General features: G+C 42.4%; 1 protein-coding gene across 6 annotated transcripts in view; it reads right to left on the bottom strand.

Annotated features, from left to right (window-relative positions):
- trpm3 (transient receptor potential cation channel, subfamily M, member 3) overlaps positions 1 to 22388 on the bottom strand; it is a 400472-nt gene that overhangs the window by 72851 nt on the left and 305233 nt on the right. For all 6 annotated transcript variants that reach the window (XM_061897816.1, XM_061897779.1, XM_061897795.1 and 3 more), the window contains exons 15-16: positions 16373 to 16665; positions 12808 to 13036 (exon numbers count right to left, since the gene is read on the bottom strand). In XM_061897816.1, coding sequence (XP_061753800.1) covers positions 12808 to 13036; positions 16373 to 16665 — 522 coding nt within the window. The remainder of the gene's footprint in view (positions 1 to 12807; positions 13037 to 16372; positions 16666 to 22388) is intronic.

Below are 22388 nucleotides of genomic sequence, written 5' to 3' on the forward strand. Positions count from 1 at the left end.
TTATTTGTATGTCACATTTTTATATCTATACATTTTATTTGTATATATTTTCAAATCTCAAAAATATATCTACAAATACGCTTTTATTTATGAAAATTATGTATTTATTTGTATATCACATTTGTATTTATATATTCATTGATATGCAGGACAAGGAATAGCTAAACATGCTTCACTACACGCTGTAGCTCGCCGGCGTCAAAATGTAAACAAACACCAAAATGTAAAGAAACGCCACTGGGAGATCTACACTTAAAATCCACACTAATGATATGAAGTACAGGCACGTATCGAGTCGATACTACTATGATTACTTCGATATTTCTTGGCATCACAACATCTTCTTTCATTTTTTTAAAATGTATGTTATGATTATAAACTCAAGAAAAATGTCTCTGGACACATGAGGACTTTAAATATGACCAATGTATGATCCTGTAACTACTTGGTATCGGATTGATACCTAAATTTGTGGTATCATCAAACTAATATAAAGTATCAAACAACAGAATAATAAGAGATTATTACATTTTAACAGAAGTGTAGATAGAACATGTTAAAAGCGAAAGTAATCAGATATCAACAGTAAATGAACAAGTAGAAAAATAATGATTTTTTTACCACTTGTCCTTAAAAATGTTGACAAAATAATAGAATGGAAAATGTCACAATATGTTACTGCATATGTCAGCAGACTAATTAGGAGCCTTTGTTTGTTTACTTACTACTAAAAGACTAGTTGTCTAGTACAGTGGTCCCCAACCTTTTTGTATCCGCGGACCGGTCAACGCTTTAAAATTTGTCCTGCGGCCCGGGGTGGATCTTTTTTTTTTTTTTTTGTCATGAAAAAGGGACGTTTTTGTAATGAAAAGGGGAGGTTTTTGTGGTTGGTGCACTAATTGTAAGTGTATATTGTGTTTTTTTATGTTGATTTAATAAAAAAAATATATATACAAAATTATTCTGCGGCCCGGTGGTTGGGGACCACTGGTCTAGTATGTTCACTATTTTATTTAAGGACTTACCTTAGACTTTTTGTTAAAATAAGGCCAATAATGCAATTTTTTTGTGGTCCCCTTTATTTAGAAAAGTACCGAAAAATATTTGTATTTAGTGTATTACATTCTGTGACTAGTGTTTGAATCCCACTTTACGCAATATCTGAAGAGCATGAGAAAAAGTATTCCACTGTGGTGTACTCTGCATGTGACGAATAAAACTTGAAAGTACCGAAAAGTATCGAAATAATTTTAGTACCAATACTGGTACCAAAATATTGGTATCGTTACAACACTACTGATCAGTGAATGTGATAGTCACATGATTTAAACTGCCATGAAAATACATGATGCTTAAAAGACTTTAATGCACACTTAATGGTCAACCTAATGGACAAAGGAGAAGATGATGGATTGAAGTGTAATGGGGCTTTGCCATAGGCGTTGTTGAGAGTTGCTTTTATAGTGAATATTAACGTTTTTTTTTTTGTTTTTTTTTTATAGAATTTACAGACCCACTCTCTTAGACGCGTACTTAGCTTAAAGGGATCTTTTTTAAGCGTCTCACCAAACTAACGCTAATCCATCGTTTTTCTTAATGGTCACTTGGTCCCAGCAGCAAGTTGTGGTTTACCGTGGAAAAGCCACAGCCTCTGAATCAGAAGATACACCACCACCTACTCAGTGGCTTACTGGTAAGAGCAGGGGTTGGGAACCTTTTTGGCTGAGAGAGCCAAGAAGCCACATATTTTAAAATGTATATCCGTAAGAGCCATGTAGTATATTTTTTAACACTGAACACAACTAAATGTGTGCATTTTTAAAGAAAAAACAACATTTCTAGAGTATTATAAGTCTCTTATTCTTTGTAATAAAAGGGGGCGTGGCCTGCGAGCCTGCAGCGAAGCGGGGTGTTGCCAGGACCGGCCTCGAAATCAGCGAAAAGTGCGTAGATGGCCCACCTGGGCCTTGTTATCTAATCACCTGTCGCTCTGTCATAAGCATCAGCCAGGAAGAGAGACACAGTTGGGGCTGGAGCCAGAGCCACATTAAAAGCGTTACTAAAACGGCCTTCTTTCATCTCCGTAATATCGCTAAAATTCGCTCCATTTTGTCCACTGAAGACGCCGAGATCATTATCCATGCGTTTGTTACGTCTCGTCTCGATTACTGTAACGTATTATTTTCGGGTCTCCCCATGTCTAGCATTAAAAGATTACAGTTGGTACAAAATGCGGCTGCTAGACTTTTGACAAGAACAAGAAAGTTTGATCATATTACGCCTGTACTGGCTCACCTGCACTGGCTTCCTGTGCACTTAAGATGTGACTTTAAGGTTTTACTACTTACGTATAAAATACTACACGGTCTAGCTCCAGCCTATCTTGCCGATTGTATTGTACCGTATGTCCCGGCAAGAAATCTGCGTTCAAAAGACTCCGGCTTATTAGTGATTCCTAGAGCTCAAAAAAAGTCTGCGGGCTATAGAGCATTTTCCGTTCGGGCTCCAGTACTCTGGAATGCCCTCCCGGTAACAGTTCGAGATGCTACCTCAGTAGAAGCATTTAAGTCTCATCTTAAAACTCATCTGTATACTCTAGCCTTTAAATAGACCTCCTTTTTAGACCAGTTGATCTGCCGCTTCTTTTCTTTCTCCTATGTCCCCCCCTCCCTTGTGGAGGGGGTCCGGTCCGATGACCATGGATGAAGTACTGACTGTCCAGAGTCGAGACCCAGGATGGACCGCTCGTCGGGACCCAGGATGGACCGCTCGCCTGTATCGGTTGGGGACATCTCTACGCTGCTGATCCGCTTGAGATGGTTTCCTGTGGACGGGACTCTCACTGCTGTCTTGGAGCCACTATGGATTGAACTTTCGCAGTATCATGTTAGACCCGCTCGACATCCATTGCTTTCGGTCCCCTAGAGGGGGGGGGTTTCCCACATCTGAGGTCCTCTCCAAGGTTTCTCATAGTCAGCATTGTCACTGGCGTCCCACTGGATGTGAATTCTCCCTGCCCACTGGGTGTGAGTTTTCCTTGCCCTTTTGTGGGTTCTTCCGAGGATGTTGTAGTCGTAATGATTTGTGCAGTCCTTTGAGACATTTGTGATTTGGGGCTATATAAATAAACATTGATTGATTGATTGAAGTGAGGACAAACGAGAAAAAGACAATTGCTGGAAAGTAATTGAGAGACTTATTGGAAAATAAAACAATATTGTAACCCTAAAACAGGCTCTCATGTTGGTGCTTGGTGGTCTGAAGAACCCCCAGGAGGGCAAGCCCCACACTAACCAATAATAAATAAATGACTTCTTACCATTAACGCCACTTCTTGACCATAAAAAAGTATGAAAATGTTTGATATTTTGAACGTTATTTTTAACACTGTGTTGTTTACAAGTGGAATTATTAATTACTTATCGTGTTAGGCAATGTCAGCTCAGATTTATCCGAGAGCCAGATGCAGTCATCAAAAGAGCCACATCTGGCTCGCGAGCCATAGGTTCCCTACCCCTGGGTTAGAGTGTCCGCCCTGAGATCGGTAGGTTGTGAGTTCAAACCCTGGCCGAGTCATACCAAAGACTATAAAAATGGGACTCAGCATCAAGGGTTGGAATTGGGGGTTCCTTCTGGACTGGCCAAAAAGGAACAACAGAGACTCTCCTTCCTTCATGTGCAGTGGAGGAACCAACTTATTGGGCCACCATGGAGCCTATTTAATGTGTGGTTTGCTGTTTGTGCTATGGCGCCATCTTTTCGAGAGTTTGATCGCCGCAGAGTCCTTCCATTTACAGATAGTGCTTTCAACCTTAAAGTTAAAGTTAAAGTACCAACGATTGTCACACACATAATAGATGTGGCGAAATTATTCTCTGCATTTGACCCATCACCCTTGATCACCCCCTGTAGTAGAGTGCCGTTCAGTCTTCTAGCCGTCCATAGCGTTTCTACTCGTATGGATTCTTCATTCATCCCCCCAAGCAAGGTTTTTAAGTTTTACAATATAAGTAAAACTATTTTCACTTATTAAACCATCTCATGTGTAAAGTCTGTAGGGGTGTTTTCATGTATGTGTTATCGTAATGTCTTGAAGCTAGCATTAATTAATATGCTAATCACGTTTAAAAGTGTCTGTGCTAGTATTATTAACTTACAATGGCATTTTTTTTTTGTATTGTTTCAGTTTCGTAAATTTTCCCAAAACGTTACTTTGGAGTTATTGAGTCTTTTTAGTCGATTGGAGAGCTAGCTTTCGCAGCTAGTGGATCCATGACCATGACTTCTGCTTTGCTTGATCAGCCGTTTTACTGCCGTGTTACAGACAGGAAACAATGAAGGTATGTAAATAAACATTTACAGAATCTTTCTGTGTAAATAATTCATTTTATAACGTATATATCTGCGGCTTATAGTTCGGTGCGGCTAATATATGGACAGCTATTCTTTTCTCCTACAATTTAAAATACCCCGCTGCGCTCTATAGTCCGGGAAATACGGTATTCACTTGGCAGCCCTGATTTTTTCACATAGTTATTCCAGGTAGCTAACATTTGAGGGACATTTGAGGGTTGCAGGCAGGCAGTCTAGAGCCCCAAATAGGTGTTAACAACCACTTAACACAATGTTTTTGACCTTTTTTGAGCCAAGACACATTTTTTGCCCTGAAAAAATCCAGAGGCACACCACCAGCAGAAATCATGAAAAAACGACAGTAAAAAGTCGTTTAAAGCATAACCAAGCATGCATCAGTATAGCTCTTGTCTCAAAGTAGGTGTACTGTCACCACCTGTCACATCCCGCCGTGACTTATTTTGAGTTTTTTGCCGTTTTCCTGTGTGTAGTGTTTTAGTTCTTGTCTTACGCTTCTATTTCGGTACCTTTTTGTCTTTTTTTTCCTTTGAGGGTCATTTCTCAATCAAGAATATTTCAGTCGTTTTTAACCTTCTTTTTGGGCACATGTCATGTTCTGTGGTCACGTTTTGTTTAGTTATGTTTTGTTAGTTTTTTTTTTACTCTTTGTGCACTCTTGTTTGTTTTGTCAGCATGACGACCAACTAGTTCACCTGATTCACTTGGACTCACGCACCTGATATGTTTGGACTCACGCAACTGTCAATAATCATGTCACTATTATTTAAGCTTGTAGTTGCCAGGCAGTCGGTCTGGCGTCATTGTACTCTGTACTCTACACTCTGTTTCATACCTGTTTCATGTCATAGTTCATGCTGCCCCGCTCACGTCACCACAAATAAGTTTTTATTTATTAATGCCACAGTTAGTTTCTTTCGTTTTTATCTCCATAGTTCTGCTTTTGTGCTAATTTTTGTTTTTTTAGCCAAGTTTGTTCTCCGCCTTGTGCACGCCTTTTGTTTGCAACTTTTTCATATAAACATGTCTTTACCTTCAGGCCATGTCCGGTCCAGTTCTTTTGCATTCCGGTAAAACAAACCACACCATAGTCCATGTTTTGACAGCACATTGTGGATTGCCATGTCATGTACGGATGTACATTGTGGACGCCCTCTTTGCTCCACAGTAAGTCTTTGCTGTCGTCCAGCATTCTATTTTCGTTTACTTCATAGCCAGATCAGTTTTAGTTTAGTTCTGCATAACCTTCCCTAAGCTTCAAAGCCTTTTCTTAGGGGCACTAACCTTTTGTTTATTTCTGGTTAAAGCATTAGACACTTCTTTACCTGCACATTGCCTTCCGCTGGTTTCGACATCTACAAAGCAATTAGCTATTGTCTGCCACCAACTGATTTGAAAGAGTATTACTTGGTATCTGTGCCGAGCTTTTGGTGGAATTAGATAATGGTTGAAAAACACTGATTTAACAAGTTATTGTTCTGTAATCTGTCTCCTTTAATGTTCTGCGCCCAGGAGACAATACAAACTCCAGTGTGTTGCCCTCCACATCAATCAAAAATATCCAAAGAATCTGTCCATTAAAATCATACGAAATACGACCACATCACAACAACTCTCAAATCCTTTCACTGGCTTCCTGTTCCACTCAGGATTGAATTCAAATTCTCATTACTAACTCACCAGTGCCTCCGTGGAAATGCCTCCGTCTACCTCAAAAAACTGCTCACCCCCAAATCCTCCACACGACACCTCCGCTCCAAACAGGCTCGCCTCCTTCAACCTTTCAAGGACAAAGCTACTAACTATTGGAGACCAGGCTATCTGCTCAGTTGCTCCACGTCTGTGGAACGCTCTCCCTGACCACCTGAGGGCACCTCAGACTGTGGATGCTTTTAAAAAAGGCTTAAAAACCCTTCTTTTAAAAATATGTGGGGCGGCATAGCTCGGTTGGTAGAGTGGCCGTGCCAGTTGAGAGTTGCAGGTTCGATTCCCGCTTGTGCCATCCTAGTTACTGCCGTTGTGTCCTTGGGCAAAACACTTTACCCACCTGCTCCCAGTGCCACCCACACTGGTATAAATGTAACTTAGATATTGGGTGTCACTATGTAAAGCGCTTTGAGTCACTTGAGAAAAGCGCTATATAAATATAATTCACAATTCACACAATATACATATGCATGCTGGTTCTAGCTATTGGGCTGTTTCTGTTGTGGCACATACACATTCAGCGTCTCCCTCCGCTGCGGATCCAACCTGAGGACCCGCTGACAGCGCACTCCAGACACGCCCCCGCGCTCATCTAGCGGACCACACCCACTCTCCGCCGCAGCCGGCCGCAGTCCACGCCTGACACACCTGTGACTGATGACGTGAAGCTGTTTAAAGGGACCAGTGGACCAAGGATCGGCGCGGGAACTTAGTTCTCAATTGACGTTCAGTAAGCGATAATCCTGCTTTGTGCGATCCTGCTCTCCCTGTGTTCTCCCACTCCGTCGTCTTTCAGGTGAGCTGTGCGTGTCACCTTTTTCCCTGGATCTCCCTCTGGACTCTGACTGCCTCCCTCAATCATTGACTCCCCGCGCTTGGACACAGATCTTGTCTCTTCGCTCCTGCCCTACGGACTTCCGCGTTCCTTCGCTCTCGTCAACACGTAGGTAACACACACTCCAATTAAATACTTCACATAGTCGTACACCATACACACTCTTGGGTTTTTGACACACACCATTCTCTAGCTTATTAGTATTGTTTATTATTAGTAGTAGTAGTGTTATGATCCGTACTCCAATCTTCCCATATTATGGTTTATTGTTCCATTTTTGTATCACCCTGTTTGACGTCTTTATTTCCTGTTCAGTCTGTCACCATGGTAGCTCATTAGTTCGCCTGCCGCTTGTTATCTACGCACTCCTGTTTTCTTCTAATCACCTCCCTTATTTAAACTCGCCCCTTTTCGTTATTCATTCTCGGATCCTAATTTGCATTCGAGCAACAGTATCGACTGACTTCATTCTCGCTAGCTTTTCACGCTAAGCCTTTGTTTTATTCCAGCTCTCATGCCGATGAATTGTTTTTCCTTTTTGTGTGCCTTCGTGCCAGTCCTAGTTTTTCTGTTTTCTATTCCTAGCTTTTATGCTAGCGCCCTTGGTTTATTTTGTCTGTTGGCGCCAGTATTTTTGTTCGTAGCTTGCTTTGGATAAGTTTAATAAATCATTTAAACTTACCATTGCTGTGTTCTTGTCGACGTATCCACGGAGGGACTAATGCCAATCAGTCGTTACAAGTAGTATTATATATAGATATATTTACTATATATTAAATCTTTGTACACTACCGCCACCTGGTGTCCGTTTGGCGTCACCTCCATTTAGTAAAAAACATAACAGTTTCTAGTTTTATATTTTATCTATTTTTATTATCTTTTTATTATTATTAGTAGTAGTATTTTTTTACACTAAGGCACTTTGAAGTTGTTTGCTCAACGTGAAGTGCTTTTTTACAAATAAAATATATTATTATTATTATTATTATTATTATTATTATTATTATTATTATTATTATCAACGTTCTCATCTCAGTGATTCATAGTCCACTCAGAGCTTGCAGTGACGACACCATGACGGGCTACAATGTTGGGAATAGATGCGAACAGTCCTTACGTGTCACGCATATTGTCGTGACATTATTTGGATAGTGTTATTTGCTGTATGTCATCCCGAGGGCATAAGATCTTGTTTGCTCAATTTGTGGCAACGCTCGCTGGCATTCCGTCTCGCGAGGCTCAGCGGTATCTCGCCTCGACCCAAACACGCTGTCTCCAAAAGGTCAAGGAAGACTTAAAGCGCTCTGTGGGGAGAGGCTAACTTGTCTCACTCTCCATTTCGTGTGACCCCCCCTAACCCTCCCCGCCCCCTGCTGAGTGGCCACCCGCCCACAGACTGCACCGCCGGCAGCTCCACATGCCAACTGGCAGTTATAAATGAGTGCGACCTCTCTAATCTACCCTAACCTCCCCGGCACATGAAGTCGCGAAATTACATTTTACTGAGAAAATACCTCACCCTCCCAAGTGTATTTTATCCGAGGGCAATACAGGCACTGTAAGAGAGCTGATTATTGAGCAGGCACCGACACATCTGACGCCGCGGTACGCTGAAAAATGTGTCCTAAAGGCTCGGGCCTGAAAGGTAGAATATGTGGGACACATTTTCAAGGTTTTTCTAGTAATTAAGGTCAGCTCCTCTGTTCCCGGTGGCTTCAGACGATGATTGGTAGACTTCAACCGACGGATGTTTCTGGGTGATCGGTCTCATTAATCTCTGAAGTGATGCGCTGAACTTTCACCCTCATGGGATTTCAATTGTCCATTATTGTTACCGTCATTATAAGAAAATAAATTAGAAAATAAGAAATTTAGCTGAGTTGCACCAATTTTGTCAAGAGGAGTGGTCAAAAATTCAACCAGAAGCTTGTAAATGGCTACCAAAAGCGCCTTATTGCAGCTAAACTTGCCAAGGGACATTTATCCATCCATTTTCTACCGCTTGTCCTTTATGGGGTGGCCGCTGGAGCCTATCTCAGCTGCATTCGGGCGGTAGGCGGGGTACACCCTGCACAAGTCGCCACCTCATCACAGGGCCGCCAAGGGACATGTATCCAAATATTAACATTGCTGTATGTATATGTGTGACCCAGCAGATTTGCTCACATTTTCATCCATCCATCCATTTTCTACCACTTGTGCCTTTTTGGGGTCAATGGAGCCTATTTCAGCTGCATTCGGGCGGAAGGCGGTGTACACCCTGGACAAGTCGCCACTGCATCGCAGGGCCGCCAAGGGACATGTAACCAAATATTAACATTGCTGTATGTATATGAGAAGAGGCGGAGCCGACAGTCCGACAGAGAGGCAGGACACGCCGGAGCCCGGCCCAAGATGGCAGCAAGGAGGCGGGGATGGCGAGCGAGCGGCGAGGCGGGGCGTGCCGGGAGCGACACCACAATCGAGATCAGGTGCGTGGATCGCGCACCTGTATTGGATTAATGAATCCTCTCGCACTGTTTAAAAGGGCGACAACCGTGAACGTCGGGGAGAGAGGTGGAGAAACAACGAGGGAACGAGACGAAGCACATGCAACCAGGAAGAGAGCGAGAGCGAGAGGGAGAGCGAGATGCAGACGACGCGGGCAACTGAAAAGAAACCCAAAAAATACTTTTCTTACTGGAAAATAAAGAAAGTCAACACTGCTCAAAGTCATGTCCTTCCTTGGTGGTCCCTGGAACCCGCACGACAGAGAGAGTCGTTCACATTTGGCGTCCAACCTGGCTGGACCACCGGAGGCGCGGGAGGACAATCCCTTGTGGGCTCTCGTAGGCGCACTGACCGGCCTCGCAGCAAGCAGCCGACAACAATGCCGGCTCCTGCAGGTGCTGGCGGACATGGTAGGGGGTGAAGGGGGGGCGGGGAGGTGCCCCCCAAAGAAGAAGTTGAAGAAGAAGAAAAAGTTGAAGAAGTTGAAGAAGAAGAAGTTGAAGAAGAAGAAATTAAAGATGTGCAATAAAATGATACAGAAGAAGTTGAAGAAGTTGAATAAGAAGTTCAAAAAAATTATACAGATGTTGAAGAAATTCAAGAAAAAGATACAGAAGAAAATGATACAGAAGAAAAAGATACAGAAGAGGATGATACAGAAGACAAAGACGAAATGGAAGAAGACAAAGACAAAATAGAAGAAAATGAAGAGGAAGAAAAAGAAGAACAAGGGAAAAATGAAGAGAAGATCGGGGGCACAGGTGGCCGTGACAGTCATTTCCCACCCCTTCAAGAAAAGGAGGGGGGAGTATGCTCAGCCAGCTTTCGTCTGGCAATGGAGGACTGTGGAGAAGCAGAGCCGAGAGTCCGAAAGAAAGACAGGGCACGCCGGAACCCTGGCCCAAGATGGCGGCGATGAGGCGGGGATGGCCAGCGAGCGGCGAGGCGGGACGGGCCGGGAGCGACGCCACAATTGTGATCAGGTGCGTGGATCGCTCACCTGTAAAGGATTACTGAATCCTCTCGCACTGTTTAAAAGGGCGGCAGCCATCAACGTCGGGGAGGTGGAGAAACAACGACGTAACGAAACAAAGCGCATGCAACCCAGAAGAGAGCGAGAGCGAGAGGCAGACGACACGGGTGACTGAAAAGAAACCCGAAAAATACTTTTCTTACTGGAAAATAAAGAAAGTCAACACTGCTTAAAGCCATGTCCTTCCTTGGTGGTCCATGGAACCCGCACGACAGAAAGAGTGGTTCACAGTATACTTTTGACTCAGCAGATTTGGTCACATTTTCTATCACAAAAAAATAACAGTTGTAGAAATGATTGGAAACTCAAGACAGCCATGACATTATGTTCTTTACAAGTGTATGTAAACTTTTGACCATGACTGTACATTGTTTCATATATAAAAAAAATTGCTTCAACATACAAAATGATCCATTTACGAACCCTGTTCAAGAACCAATTAAGTCCGTAAATAAACCTTCCACTGTACAAATATTACCAAACAGCTTTGACTTGAAATACAAAACATAAACAAACCCCGTTTCCATATGAGTTGGGAAATTGTGTTTGTTGTAAATATAAACGGAAAACAATAACTTGCAAATCATTTTCAACCCATATTCAGTTGAATATGCTACAAAGACAACATATTTGATGTTCAAACTGATAAACATTTTTTTTTTGCAAATAATCATTAACTTTAGAATTTGATGCCAGCAACATGTGACAAAGAAGTTGGGAAAGGTGGCAATAAATACTGATAAAGTTGAGGAATGCTCATCAAACACTTATTTGGAACATCCCACAGGTGTGCAGGCTAATTGGGAACAGGTGGGTGCCATGATTGGGTATAAAAACAGCTTCCCAGAAAATGCTCAGTCTTTCACAAGAAAGGATGGGGCGAGGTACACCCCTTTGTCCACAACTGCGTGAGCAAATAGTCAAACAGTTTAAGAACAACATTTCTCAAAGTGCAATTGCAAGAAATTTAGGGATTTCAACATCCACGGTCCATAATATCATCAAAAGGTTCAGAGAATCTGGAGAAATCACTCCACGTAAGCGGCATGGCCGGAAACCGACATTGAATGACCGTGACCTTCAATCTCTTAGACGGCACTGTATCAAAAACTGACATCAACCTATAAAGGATATCACCACAAGGGCTCAGGAACACTTCAGAAAACCTCTATCACAGAATACAGTTGGTCGCTACATCTGTAAGTGAAGTGAATTTTGTGAATTGTATTTATTTAGCGCTTTTCTCAAGTGACTCAAAGCGCTTTACATAGTGAAACCCAATATCTAAGTTGCATTTAAACCAGTGTGGGTGGCACTGGGAGCTGGTGGGTAAAGTGTCTTGCCCAAGGACACAACGGCAGTGACTAGGATGGTGGGGGCGGGAATCAAACCTGCAACCCTCAAGTTGCTGGCACGGCCGCTCTACCAACCGAGCTATGCCGCCCCACAAGTGCAAGTTAAAGCTCTACTATGCAAAGCGAAAGCCATTTATCAACAACATCCAGAAACGCCGCCGGCTTCTCTGGGCCCGAGATCATCTAAGATGGACTGATGCAACGTGGAAAAGGGTTCTGTGGTCTGACAAGTCCACATTTCAAATTGTTTTTGGAAATATTCGACATTGTGTCATCCGGACCAAAGGGGAAGCGAACCATCCAGACTGTTTTCGACGAAAAGTTCAAAAGCCAGCATCTGTGATGGTATGGAGGTGCAATAGTGCCCAAGGCATGGGTAACTTACACATCTGTGAGGGCACCATTAATGCTGAAAGGTACATACAGGTTTTGGAACAACATATGCTGCCATCTAAGCGCCGTCTTTTGCATGGACGCCCCTGCTTATTTCAGCAAAACAATGTCAAGCCACATTCAGCACGTGTTACAACAGCGTGGCTTCGTACAAAAAAAGAGTGCGGGTACTTTCCTGGCCCGCCTGCAGTCCGGACCTGTCTCCCATCAAAAATGTGTGGCGCATTATGAAGCGTAAAATACGACAGCGGAGACCCCGGACTGTTGAACGACTGAAGCTTTACATAAAAATGGGAAAGAATTCCACTTTCAAAGCTTCAATAAACGTTAATTGAGTGTTGTTAAAAGATAAGGTGATGTAACACATGCCCTTTCCCAACTACTTTGGCACGTGTTGCAGCCATGACATTCTAAGTTGATTATTATTTGCTTGAAAAAAAAAAAATTAAGAGTTTGAACATCAAATATATTGTCTTTGTAGTGCATTCAATTGAATATGGGTTGAAAAGGATTTGCAAATCATTGTATTCTGTTTTTATTTACCTCTAACACAATTTCCCAACTCAAACGGAAACGGGTGTTGGAACCAAATTACTCTAATATTCAAATACATTTCGCTGTACCTTCAGTCCTGAGTTCTTGCGCATCCGCAGTCGTCCCATCCACATGTCGGTCAGCAGCATTTGGCTGCAGGTGTGCGCGATGAAATCTCGATGTTTGGCCGCTACCGCCAGCTGCAGGCAGGTGGCGTTGCTCCAGTTCTTCAGCTCATAAGTCAGGAGCTTCATGGCCATCTGCTCATCCTGTTTATAGGACTGGTCCAGAAGTTCCACTGCCAGCTGGCCAAACTCTCTGGGAGACAGTATGCAGGAACATAAACAGAAAGACATGAACAGAGGGAGCAGTGCGCCTTGTGCTCAACATGTAAGGATTACATGAACCTGGTCCAGGCATCGCTGGCCATCTGCTGGAAAGTCTAAATTAGATTTGCACATGAACACTTCCAATTTGAAATGGCTGGAGTGGATACACGCATACGTATTCTCTTGTACTACACTCCATCTTAAATAAACTGTGGCGATTTCTACACCACGCACTTTTTTTGACACACTAAAACCACACTAATGTACTAATGTACCCAATACAACTTCCTTAGATGGTATGTAGTAATTAGTGTTGTCCCGATACCAACATTTTTTTTCGATACTATTAAAGTAAAGGGGACCACAAAAAATGGCATTATTGGCCTTATTTTAACAAAAAAATCTTAGGGTACATTAAACATACAGTGGGGCAAAAAAGTATTTAGTCAGCCACCGATTGTGCAAGTTCTCCCACTTAAAATGATGACAGAGGTCTGTAATTTTCATCACAGGTACACTTCAACTGTGAGAGACAGAATGTGGAAAAAAAAATCCAGGAATTCACATTGTAGGAATTTTAAATAATTTATTTGTATATTATGGTGGAAAATAGGTATTTGGTCAACCATTCAAAGCTCTCACTAAAGGAAGGAGGTTTTGGCTCAAAATCTCACGATACATGGCCCCATTCATTCTTTCCTCAACACGGATCAATCGTCCGGTCCCCTTAGCAGAAAAACAGCCCCAAAGCATGATGTTTCCAACCCCCATGCTTCACAGTAGGTTTGGTGTTCTTGGGATGCAACTCAGTATTATTCTTCTTATACCAAAATGGATACATGGATGATACAGCAGAGGATTGGGAGAATGTCATGTGGTCAGATGAAACCAAAATATAACTTTTTGGTATAAACTGAACTCGTCGTGTTTGGAGGAAGAAGAATACTGAGTTGCATCCCAAGAACACCATACCTACTGTGAAGCATGGGGGTGGAAACATCATGCTTTTGGACGATTGATCCGTTTTAAGGAAAGAATGAATGGGGCCATGTATTGTTAGATTTTTAGCCAAAACCTCCTTCCATCAGTGAGAGCTTTGAATGGTTGACCAAATACTTATTTTCCACCATAATTTACAAATAAATTCTTTAAAATTCCTACATTGTGAATTCCTGTTGTTTTTTCTTCACATTCTGTCTCTCACAGTTGAAGTGTACCTATGATGAAAATTACAGACCTCTGTCACCATTTTAAAAGGGAGAACTTGCACAATCGGTGGCTTACTAAATACTTTTTTGCCCCACTGTAAGTTTCCAATTGCAAGTTTGTCCTTAAATAAAATAGTGAACATACAAAACAACTTGTCTTTTAGTAGTAAGTAAACAAACAAAGGCTCCTAATTTAGTTGCTGACATATGCAATAACATAGAGTATCACTGATCCATCCATCCATTTTCTACCGTGTGTGCTTTTTGGGGTCACGGTGGTGCTGGAGGCTATCTCAGCTGCATTCGGGCGAAAGGCGGGGTACACCCTGGACAAGTCGTCACCTCATCGCAGGGTCAACACAGATAAACAGACAACATTCATACACTAGGCCCAATTTGGTGTTGCCAATCAACCTATCCCCAGGTGCATGTCTTTGGAAGTGGGAGGAAGCCGGAGTACCCGGAGGGAACCCGAGGAAAACATGCAAACTCCACACAGAAAGATCCCGAGTCCGGGACTGAACTCAGGACTACTCAGGATCTTCGTGTTGTGAGGCACATGCACTAACCCCTATGCCACCAGTTCCATTGGTAGCAAAACAGGCCCAGAGCATAATACTACCACCACCATACTTGACGGTAGGCATGGTGTTCCTGGGATAAAGGCTTCACCTTTTCTCCTCCAAACATACATCCATCCATCCATTTCCTACCGCTTATTCCCTTTGGGGCTGAGGGGGGCGATGTTGCCTATCTCAGCTACAATCGGACGGAAGGCGTGTACACCCTGGACAAGTCGCCACCTCATCACAGGGCCAACACAGATAGACAGACAACATTCACACTCACATTCACACACTTGGACCAATTTAGTGTTGCCAATCAACCTATCCCCAGGTGCATGTCTTTGGAAGTGGGAGGAAGCCGGAGTACCCGGAGGGAACTCGGGGAGAACATGCAAACTCCACACAGAAAGATCCTGGGCTCGGGATTGAACTCAGGACTACTCAGTCCTTCTTATTGTGAGGCACATGCACTAACCTCTTGTGCCACCAGTACCATTGGCAGCAAAACAGGCCCAGAGCATAATACTACCACCACCATGCTTGACAGTAGGTATGGTGTTCCTGGGATTAAAGGCCTCTCATTTTATTTTCCAAACATCCATCCATCCATCCATTTTCTACTGCTTGTTCCCTTTGTGGTGGCGGAGGGCGCTGGTGCCTATATCAGCTACAATCAGACGGAAGGCGTAGTACACCCTGGACAAGTCGCCACCTCATCGCAGGGCCAACACAGATAGACAGACAACATTCACACTCACATTCACACACTAGGGACCATTTAGTGTTGCCAATCAACCTATCCCCAGGTGCATGTCTTTGGAGGTGGGAGGAAGCCGGAGTACCCGGAGGGAACCCGGGGAGAACATGCAAACTCCACACAGAAAGATCCCGAGCTTGGGACTGAACTCAGGACTACTCAGGACCTTCGTATTGTGAGGCACATGCACTAACCCTTGTGCCACCAGTTCCATTGGCAGCAAAACAGGCCCAGAGCATAATACTACCACCACCATTATTGACGGTAGGTGTGGTGTTCCTGGGATTAAAAGCCATACATTTTTTCCTCCAAACATATTGCTGGCCAAACAGCTCAATTTTTGTTTCATCTGACCACATACATATCCTCCAGAAGGTCTTATCTTTGTCCATGTGATACTTTTGACCCAGCAGATTTGAACACATTTTCAGTAGACCCGTAATAAATCCATAAAAGAACCGAACCTTATGAATGTTTTTTGTGCTCCAATCACTACATCACAAAAAAATAAGAGTTGGAAACTCAAGACAGCCATAACGTTATGTTCTTCACAAACTTTTTTGATCGCGACTGTATATCCAAGCGCAAAATGTCCTCTAAATTAACAGTTATTTCTGTAAGCAGAATGTCCGCCCCCAAGATGATTACCATCGTCTCCAATGCATGTCCTTAAATAACGATGATGCGTGTCATTAGATTTCTGTATGTATGTCACTTCTACCCCGCCGGGAGCTGGGTAAAATCGGAACCGGGTCATTTTCCCGGGGAGACGCGCGCTGGCCTCCGTCGCCCACCTGGAGTTGTGGTTGAGCTCCTGCGAGATGTCGTCCACCATGTCATTCTCGGACGCTTCGTGGGCCATGGCCTTGCAGAGTTTGCACGCCACCAGGGCCTTGGCCATGGCCTCTTCGCCGTGCTGCCAGAAGAACAGCGCCATCTTCTGGCGCTTCATCAGGACGGCCCACACCATCAGCTCGTGGAAGGGGAAAGGGAAGTGGTTGATTTCTGGGTCGTCCAGATCGATGTCCACCTCCTCCTCTCTCTTGCGCGTGGTTTTCTGGCGGCCCCTCCGGATCGGCATGTCGTCCTGGTGGGAATCCGGGACATGTGACAGGGGCGAGGAAACAAAAATAGACAGCGATGTAGATTCCTACGGCGATGGATAATGTTCATTACCAGACATCAGTGCGGTCGACGTAGCCATCCTCACGGTTACTTTATAAATACAACAAGTTACAATTTGTCCTTAAGAGGAATTGCACTTTTTGATGGGAGATTTGGCTTATCATTCACAATCCTTATAAGAGAAAAGAACACTACTTTTTTCCCCCCACGCTTCGAACCCTGCGGCGTATAAAACGGTGCGACTGGTTTGTGTTTTTTTTTTTTTTTGCTGACGGCCATGAAGCAAATAGTTTGGGGAACATAAGCGTCAATTTATACCTTGATGTTGCAAAAAAAAAGACCATATGTTTTTTTAACCGATTTCCGAACTCTAAAAGGGTGAATTTGGCGATTTAAACGCCTTTCAATTGTTCGTTGTCGGAGCAATGACCTTTCACCCGTGACGTTCAGTGGGAAGCAATCCGCCATTTTTTCATACACATTTCACGCACCAAGTCAAATCAGCTCTGTTATTTTCCGTTTTTTCGACTGTTTTCCGTACCTTGGAGACATCATGCCTCGTCGGTGTGTTGTCGGAGGGTGTAACAACACGATGAGGGACGGATTCAAGTTGATTTACGTGGAGTGTGCATCGATTAGCACGGCAAGTTAATCGATGCTAACATGGCAGAAATGGCAAGAATTTGTGGATATCCTGCGACACTCAAAACAGATGCAATTCCAACGATAAAGTCAACGAAATCACAAAGGTGAGTTTTGTTGATGTTATTGACTTATGTGCTAATCAGACATATTTTTTCACGACATGACTGCCAGCTAATCGATGCTAACATGCTATTTAGACTAACTGTATGTACATTTGTTGCTATATTTGCATCCAGCCTTTCCCTCCACCCACATTTAATGCCAAACAAACACTTACCAATCGGCGGATTTAAGTTGCTCCAGTGGTCAAAAGATGCAATCGTTGGTTAGAAGGCGATCGCCGAATAGCTTCAATAGCTATTCGCTCCATAGCTTCAGTTTCTTTTTCAATTTTGTTTTCGCTGTCTGCCTCCACACTCCAACCATCCGTTTCAATACATGCGTAATCTGTTGAATCGCTTAAGCCGCTGAAATCCGAGTCTGAATCCGAGCTAATGTCGCTATATCTTGCTCTTCTATCCGCCATGTTTGTTTGTATTGGCATCACTATGTGACGTCACAGGAGAATGGACGGGTGGATTTACAGATAGCGAAAATCAGGCATTTTAAAGCCTTTTTTTGGGATATTCCATGATGGGTAAAATTTGGAAAAAAACTTCGAAACATAAAATAAGCCACTGAGAACTGATTCTTATTGGTTTTAACCCTTCTGAAATTGTGATAATGTTCCCCTTTAATAATGTGCAAAGACAATGAAATTGCGTTATTGTTTGTGCTATGTGGCGCCATCTTCTGGACAAGTTAGCTCCTTGCAGGTTCTACTGGGGGAATGTCTACATACGGCGTTTCCCGTTTTGTGCAAATGCAATTCCGTCTTCTAACCATCCATAGCGTTTCTACTCGTATGGATTTTTTTTTTCCTTCATCACTCCAAGCAAGGTTTGTAAGATTTACAATATAACTAAATCAATTCTTACTTACCGAACCGTCCCATGTGTGATGTCTGCAGGAGCGTTTTAATGCATATTTGTATGTGCAATCGTAGCTAGCGTCGTTAACTTTGGCTAGTATGCTATCACGTTTACGAGTGTCTTTGTTAGTGTTATTAATTTACAATGGCGTTATTTTCGTATTGTTCCAGTTCCACAAATTATTTCCATCCATTTTCTACCGATTGTCTGTTTTGAGGTTCCTCAGTAAATTTACCAAGTTATGTATTTGTACATGCTATCGTAATGTAATGACGCTAGCGTCGTTAGCATTAGCTAATGTGCCAACACGTTTACGAGTGTCTGTTTTAGTATTATTAACTTACAATGGCATTCTTTCTGTGTTGTTTCAGTTTCGTAAATTTCCCCAAAACGTCACCGTGGAGTTATTGAGTCTGTTTAGCTGATTGGAGAGCTAGCTTCCGCAGCTAGTGAGTCCATGACGATGACTTCTGTTTTGTTTGAACACCCGTTTTACTGCTGTGTTACAGACACTATTTGGAAACAATTAAGGTATGTAAATAAAGATTTACAAAACATTCATGTGTAAATAACTTATTTCACAATGTATATATATATATGCGGCTTATAGTTCAGTGCGGCTTATAAATGGAAAAAATATTTTCCCCCATCCAAAATTTGGTGGGTTCGGCTTATGTAGCGGTGGTACTTTTAGCAACACATTAACTAGCTTTTGCTACTATATTGGCGCAATGAGCGGCTGCATCGCCTCTGAGTTGGTGAAAGTTAATGATGGAATATAAGATATAGAAGGTTGTGGACATAAACCGAGAAGTTGGTGAAGTTTGACTAGACCTAGAGATGACGAAAACGACGTGAAAAGACGCTCGTTTGCGGCACCTTTTTAATTCTTCATCTAAACATGAAAATACAGACATACTAACAGTCCGTATACCAGTGAGCGCAGACATCGTAATGTAGGTGATTATTTTATTATGATTGTTGTCTCTCGCTGTCACATCTATGGGATCATGTTTTGTTTTGGTCATGTTTGGTTTTGTTTTTTGGACATTCAGTTCTTTTTCCTGCACTTCCTTGTTTGTCTTATTACCATAGCAACTCATTAGTTTTCACGTTGTCCTCATGTCACGCCCCTGTCCTCATGTCTCACACCTGTTTGCACTCATCATAGCTATTATTTAAACTGGAAGTTGCCAGGAAGTCAGCCTGGAGACTTTATACCTCAACTGCCTTTCTGTCCATGCCACGTAAGTTTTTGGTTTGTTTAAATGCCACAGTTACTGTCTTTTGTTCTTTTGTCCACAGTCATGGCTTTGTGCTAGTTTTTGTTTTCAGTAGTCAAGTTTGTTCTCCGCCACTGTGTGCGCCTTTTGTTAGTTATAGTGTTTAAGAATAAATATGTACTTACATTCACGTCTCGCTCGTGCCAACTTTCCTTTGCCTCGGAACAACAATCCAAACCCCAAAGTCCACGGTTTGACACTCGCAAAGTCTGCTGTGAGTTGTTGTTGAAGGAAATAGTAAACGTTGTGATGAGTTTAGTCCAGGGGTCAGCAACTCGCGGCTCTCGAGCCGCAAGCAGCTCTGTAGTGCAGCCCTAGTGGCTCCCTGGAGCATTTTTTTCAAAACAATTGAAAATGGAAAAAGATAAGATGAAAAATATTGTATTTTGTTTTAGTATTTTTTTTTGGTTTGGTGACAAACATGACACAAACCTTGTTAGAAAACCCACTGTTTGATATATGTGTGCTTACGCTTCACCAATGCGAGTATTTGGTGAACATCGTTTTGTCCTATTAATTTTGGCGGTTCTTAAACTCACCATAGTGACGCAACAGTTTTGTTTACATGTAAAATCTTTTGCTCCTTTGTCCACCAAACAATTTATGCTGTGCGTGAATGCAGAAAGGTGAGCTTTGTTGATGTCATTGACTTGTTGGGGTGCTAATCAGGCATATTTGGTCAGTGCATGACTGCAAGCTAATCAATGCTAACATGCTATTTAGGCTAGCAGTATGTACATATTGCATCACTATGCCTTATTTGTAGGTATATTAGAGCTCATTTAATATCCTTTACTTTTATCCTCTTTGTATTTAATTTAGTTTTGCATGTCTCATGACACATTATCTGTATGTAATATTGGCTGCAATTCAGGTAGTTGTTTGTGTGCCATGTTGTTCCAGACCACAGCAAACATTACCTAGCTTGCCAAAGATTGTAATAAAACCTATTAAAAGAAGACAGCCTGCTGTTTCCTTTAACTTGGACACACACATCTATACTTCTGGCCATTAAAGTGAGTTATCTCACCTTCTGAGTAGCCTCTGATTTACTAATGGTTTATAATGTTGTAAAAATGTGTAGAATAAATAATACATTTCAACATTTCTGTCAACGAAGATTTGTTTCAGCCTGCGACACTTAGTCATTTTGATAGTAGGCTATCAAAGCTCATATAGACACTTATGTCATATGTTGCCTTCATTATAACATTTATAAATAACACTTTATATCAGTCCATCTTAGATGATCTCGGGCACAGAGAAGCCGGCGGCCTTTCTGGATGTTGTTGATAAATGGCTTTCGCTTTGCATATTACATTTTTGGTGGCTCCGGACAGATTTGTTTTTTGTATTTTTGGTCCAATAAGGCTCTTTCAACAATTTGGGTTGGCGACCCCTGGTCTAGTCGTATGCTTAAAATGACTAAAATATGTAAAAATGTTACATCTGAATATGAATGTATTACGAAACCATGGAAGTTGAATATTGTTGTTGTTTTTAGAGTGGCTCCATTGTTAGCTGACTTTTGCTTACCTTTATTTACGAGTTAGAATACATCCAAAAAGAAAACCACGTGTTCTTGTCCAACATAAGGATTGTGAATGATAGACAAAATTACCAAAAAAGTGAATATAGATTTTTTTTTTTACCTTAGAATGCAGAATAACAATCTACGGACAACAATCTAAATTCCTTTCCTCGTGTTGGGAAAAAAAAACTACAAAAAAAACCTTCTTATTGTTCCGAGATGCACCTGGTGAGATGACCCGGTAAGGGGTCATCATGATTGGTCAATCATTTCGTTGGAGTGCTACTGACGGTCAATTTCAGACGTCTGACAGCGAGCTACGACGCGCTCGCTCGGAGACGGGCGCGGGGTGAAGAAATATGTCAGCGCGCTGCAGGAGGTTGCTCCGTTCTCGCAGCGAGCCGAATGTGACGGATCATGTGAGGCGTGATTGATAACGAGGAGACATTTACAGGCAAAAAAATAAATAAAAAAATACTCGGACAGGAAAACAGATGGCAAATTTGCTAAAAGGTCATGCGATTGACACACAACTGCAGAAAGTGCACAGTGGAACTCCACGTGGGGTCATTGCTCACTCAGATCAGTGCAACTGTGAGCTCAGACCAATTATGTTCTCACGAGAATTTAGTAGAAAATCATACAAACTAAAAAGGAATGGACTATTTTCCATGCAACTTATATCCCAGACTCTCCCAACATGGCCCAAAATTTTACACCGAAATAGCTACTTTGCCAGGAGATTGCATCCGAGTTACAGTAGGAAGGGAATTCACATGGCCCCATTTGTTGCGGTTTACCTGACACATGAAACGTGACGAAGTGGAAGGGAAGGGGGGGTGCACTATCCACTGTGTTGAATATCTTAAAATGTGTTTTTGTGGCAATTCCACAGCGTCAGTTGCTATGTAGAGTGCCGCTTTCCAGCCTTTTCAGCGGACTGCATTCCGAAATGATTAACCCACCCCTCTTCCTCTCCAAAATGGGGCCATATCGATACCTTCCCTACAGTATAGTAAGTAATGGATTAAAAACATATTGTGTCGATTATAAAATGTTATTTTTTCTCTCGAAAATGTATTTTAATTTGCCAAGTGGCTTCTCTCCACAGCGTCAGTTGCTATGTAGAGTGCCGCTTTCCATCGTTTTCAGCGGACTGCATTGCGAAATGATTAACCCACCCCTCTTCCTCTCCAAAATGGGGCCATATTGATACCTTACCTACAATATACTGCGTAATGTATTAAAAAAAAGA

Source organism: Nerophis ophidion, linkage group LG01, assembly GCF_033978795.1.
Source record: "Nerophis ophidion isolate RoL-2023_Sa linkage group LG01, RoL_Noph_v1.0, whole genome shotgun sequence".
NCBI classification, from domain to species: Eukaryota; Metazoa; Chordata; class Actinopteri; order Syngnathiformes; family Syngnathidae; genus Nerophis; species Nerophis ophidion.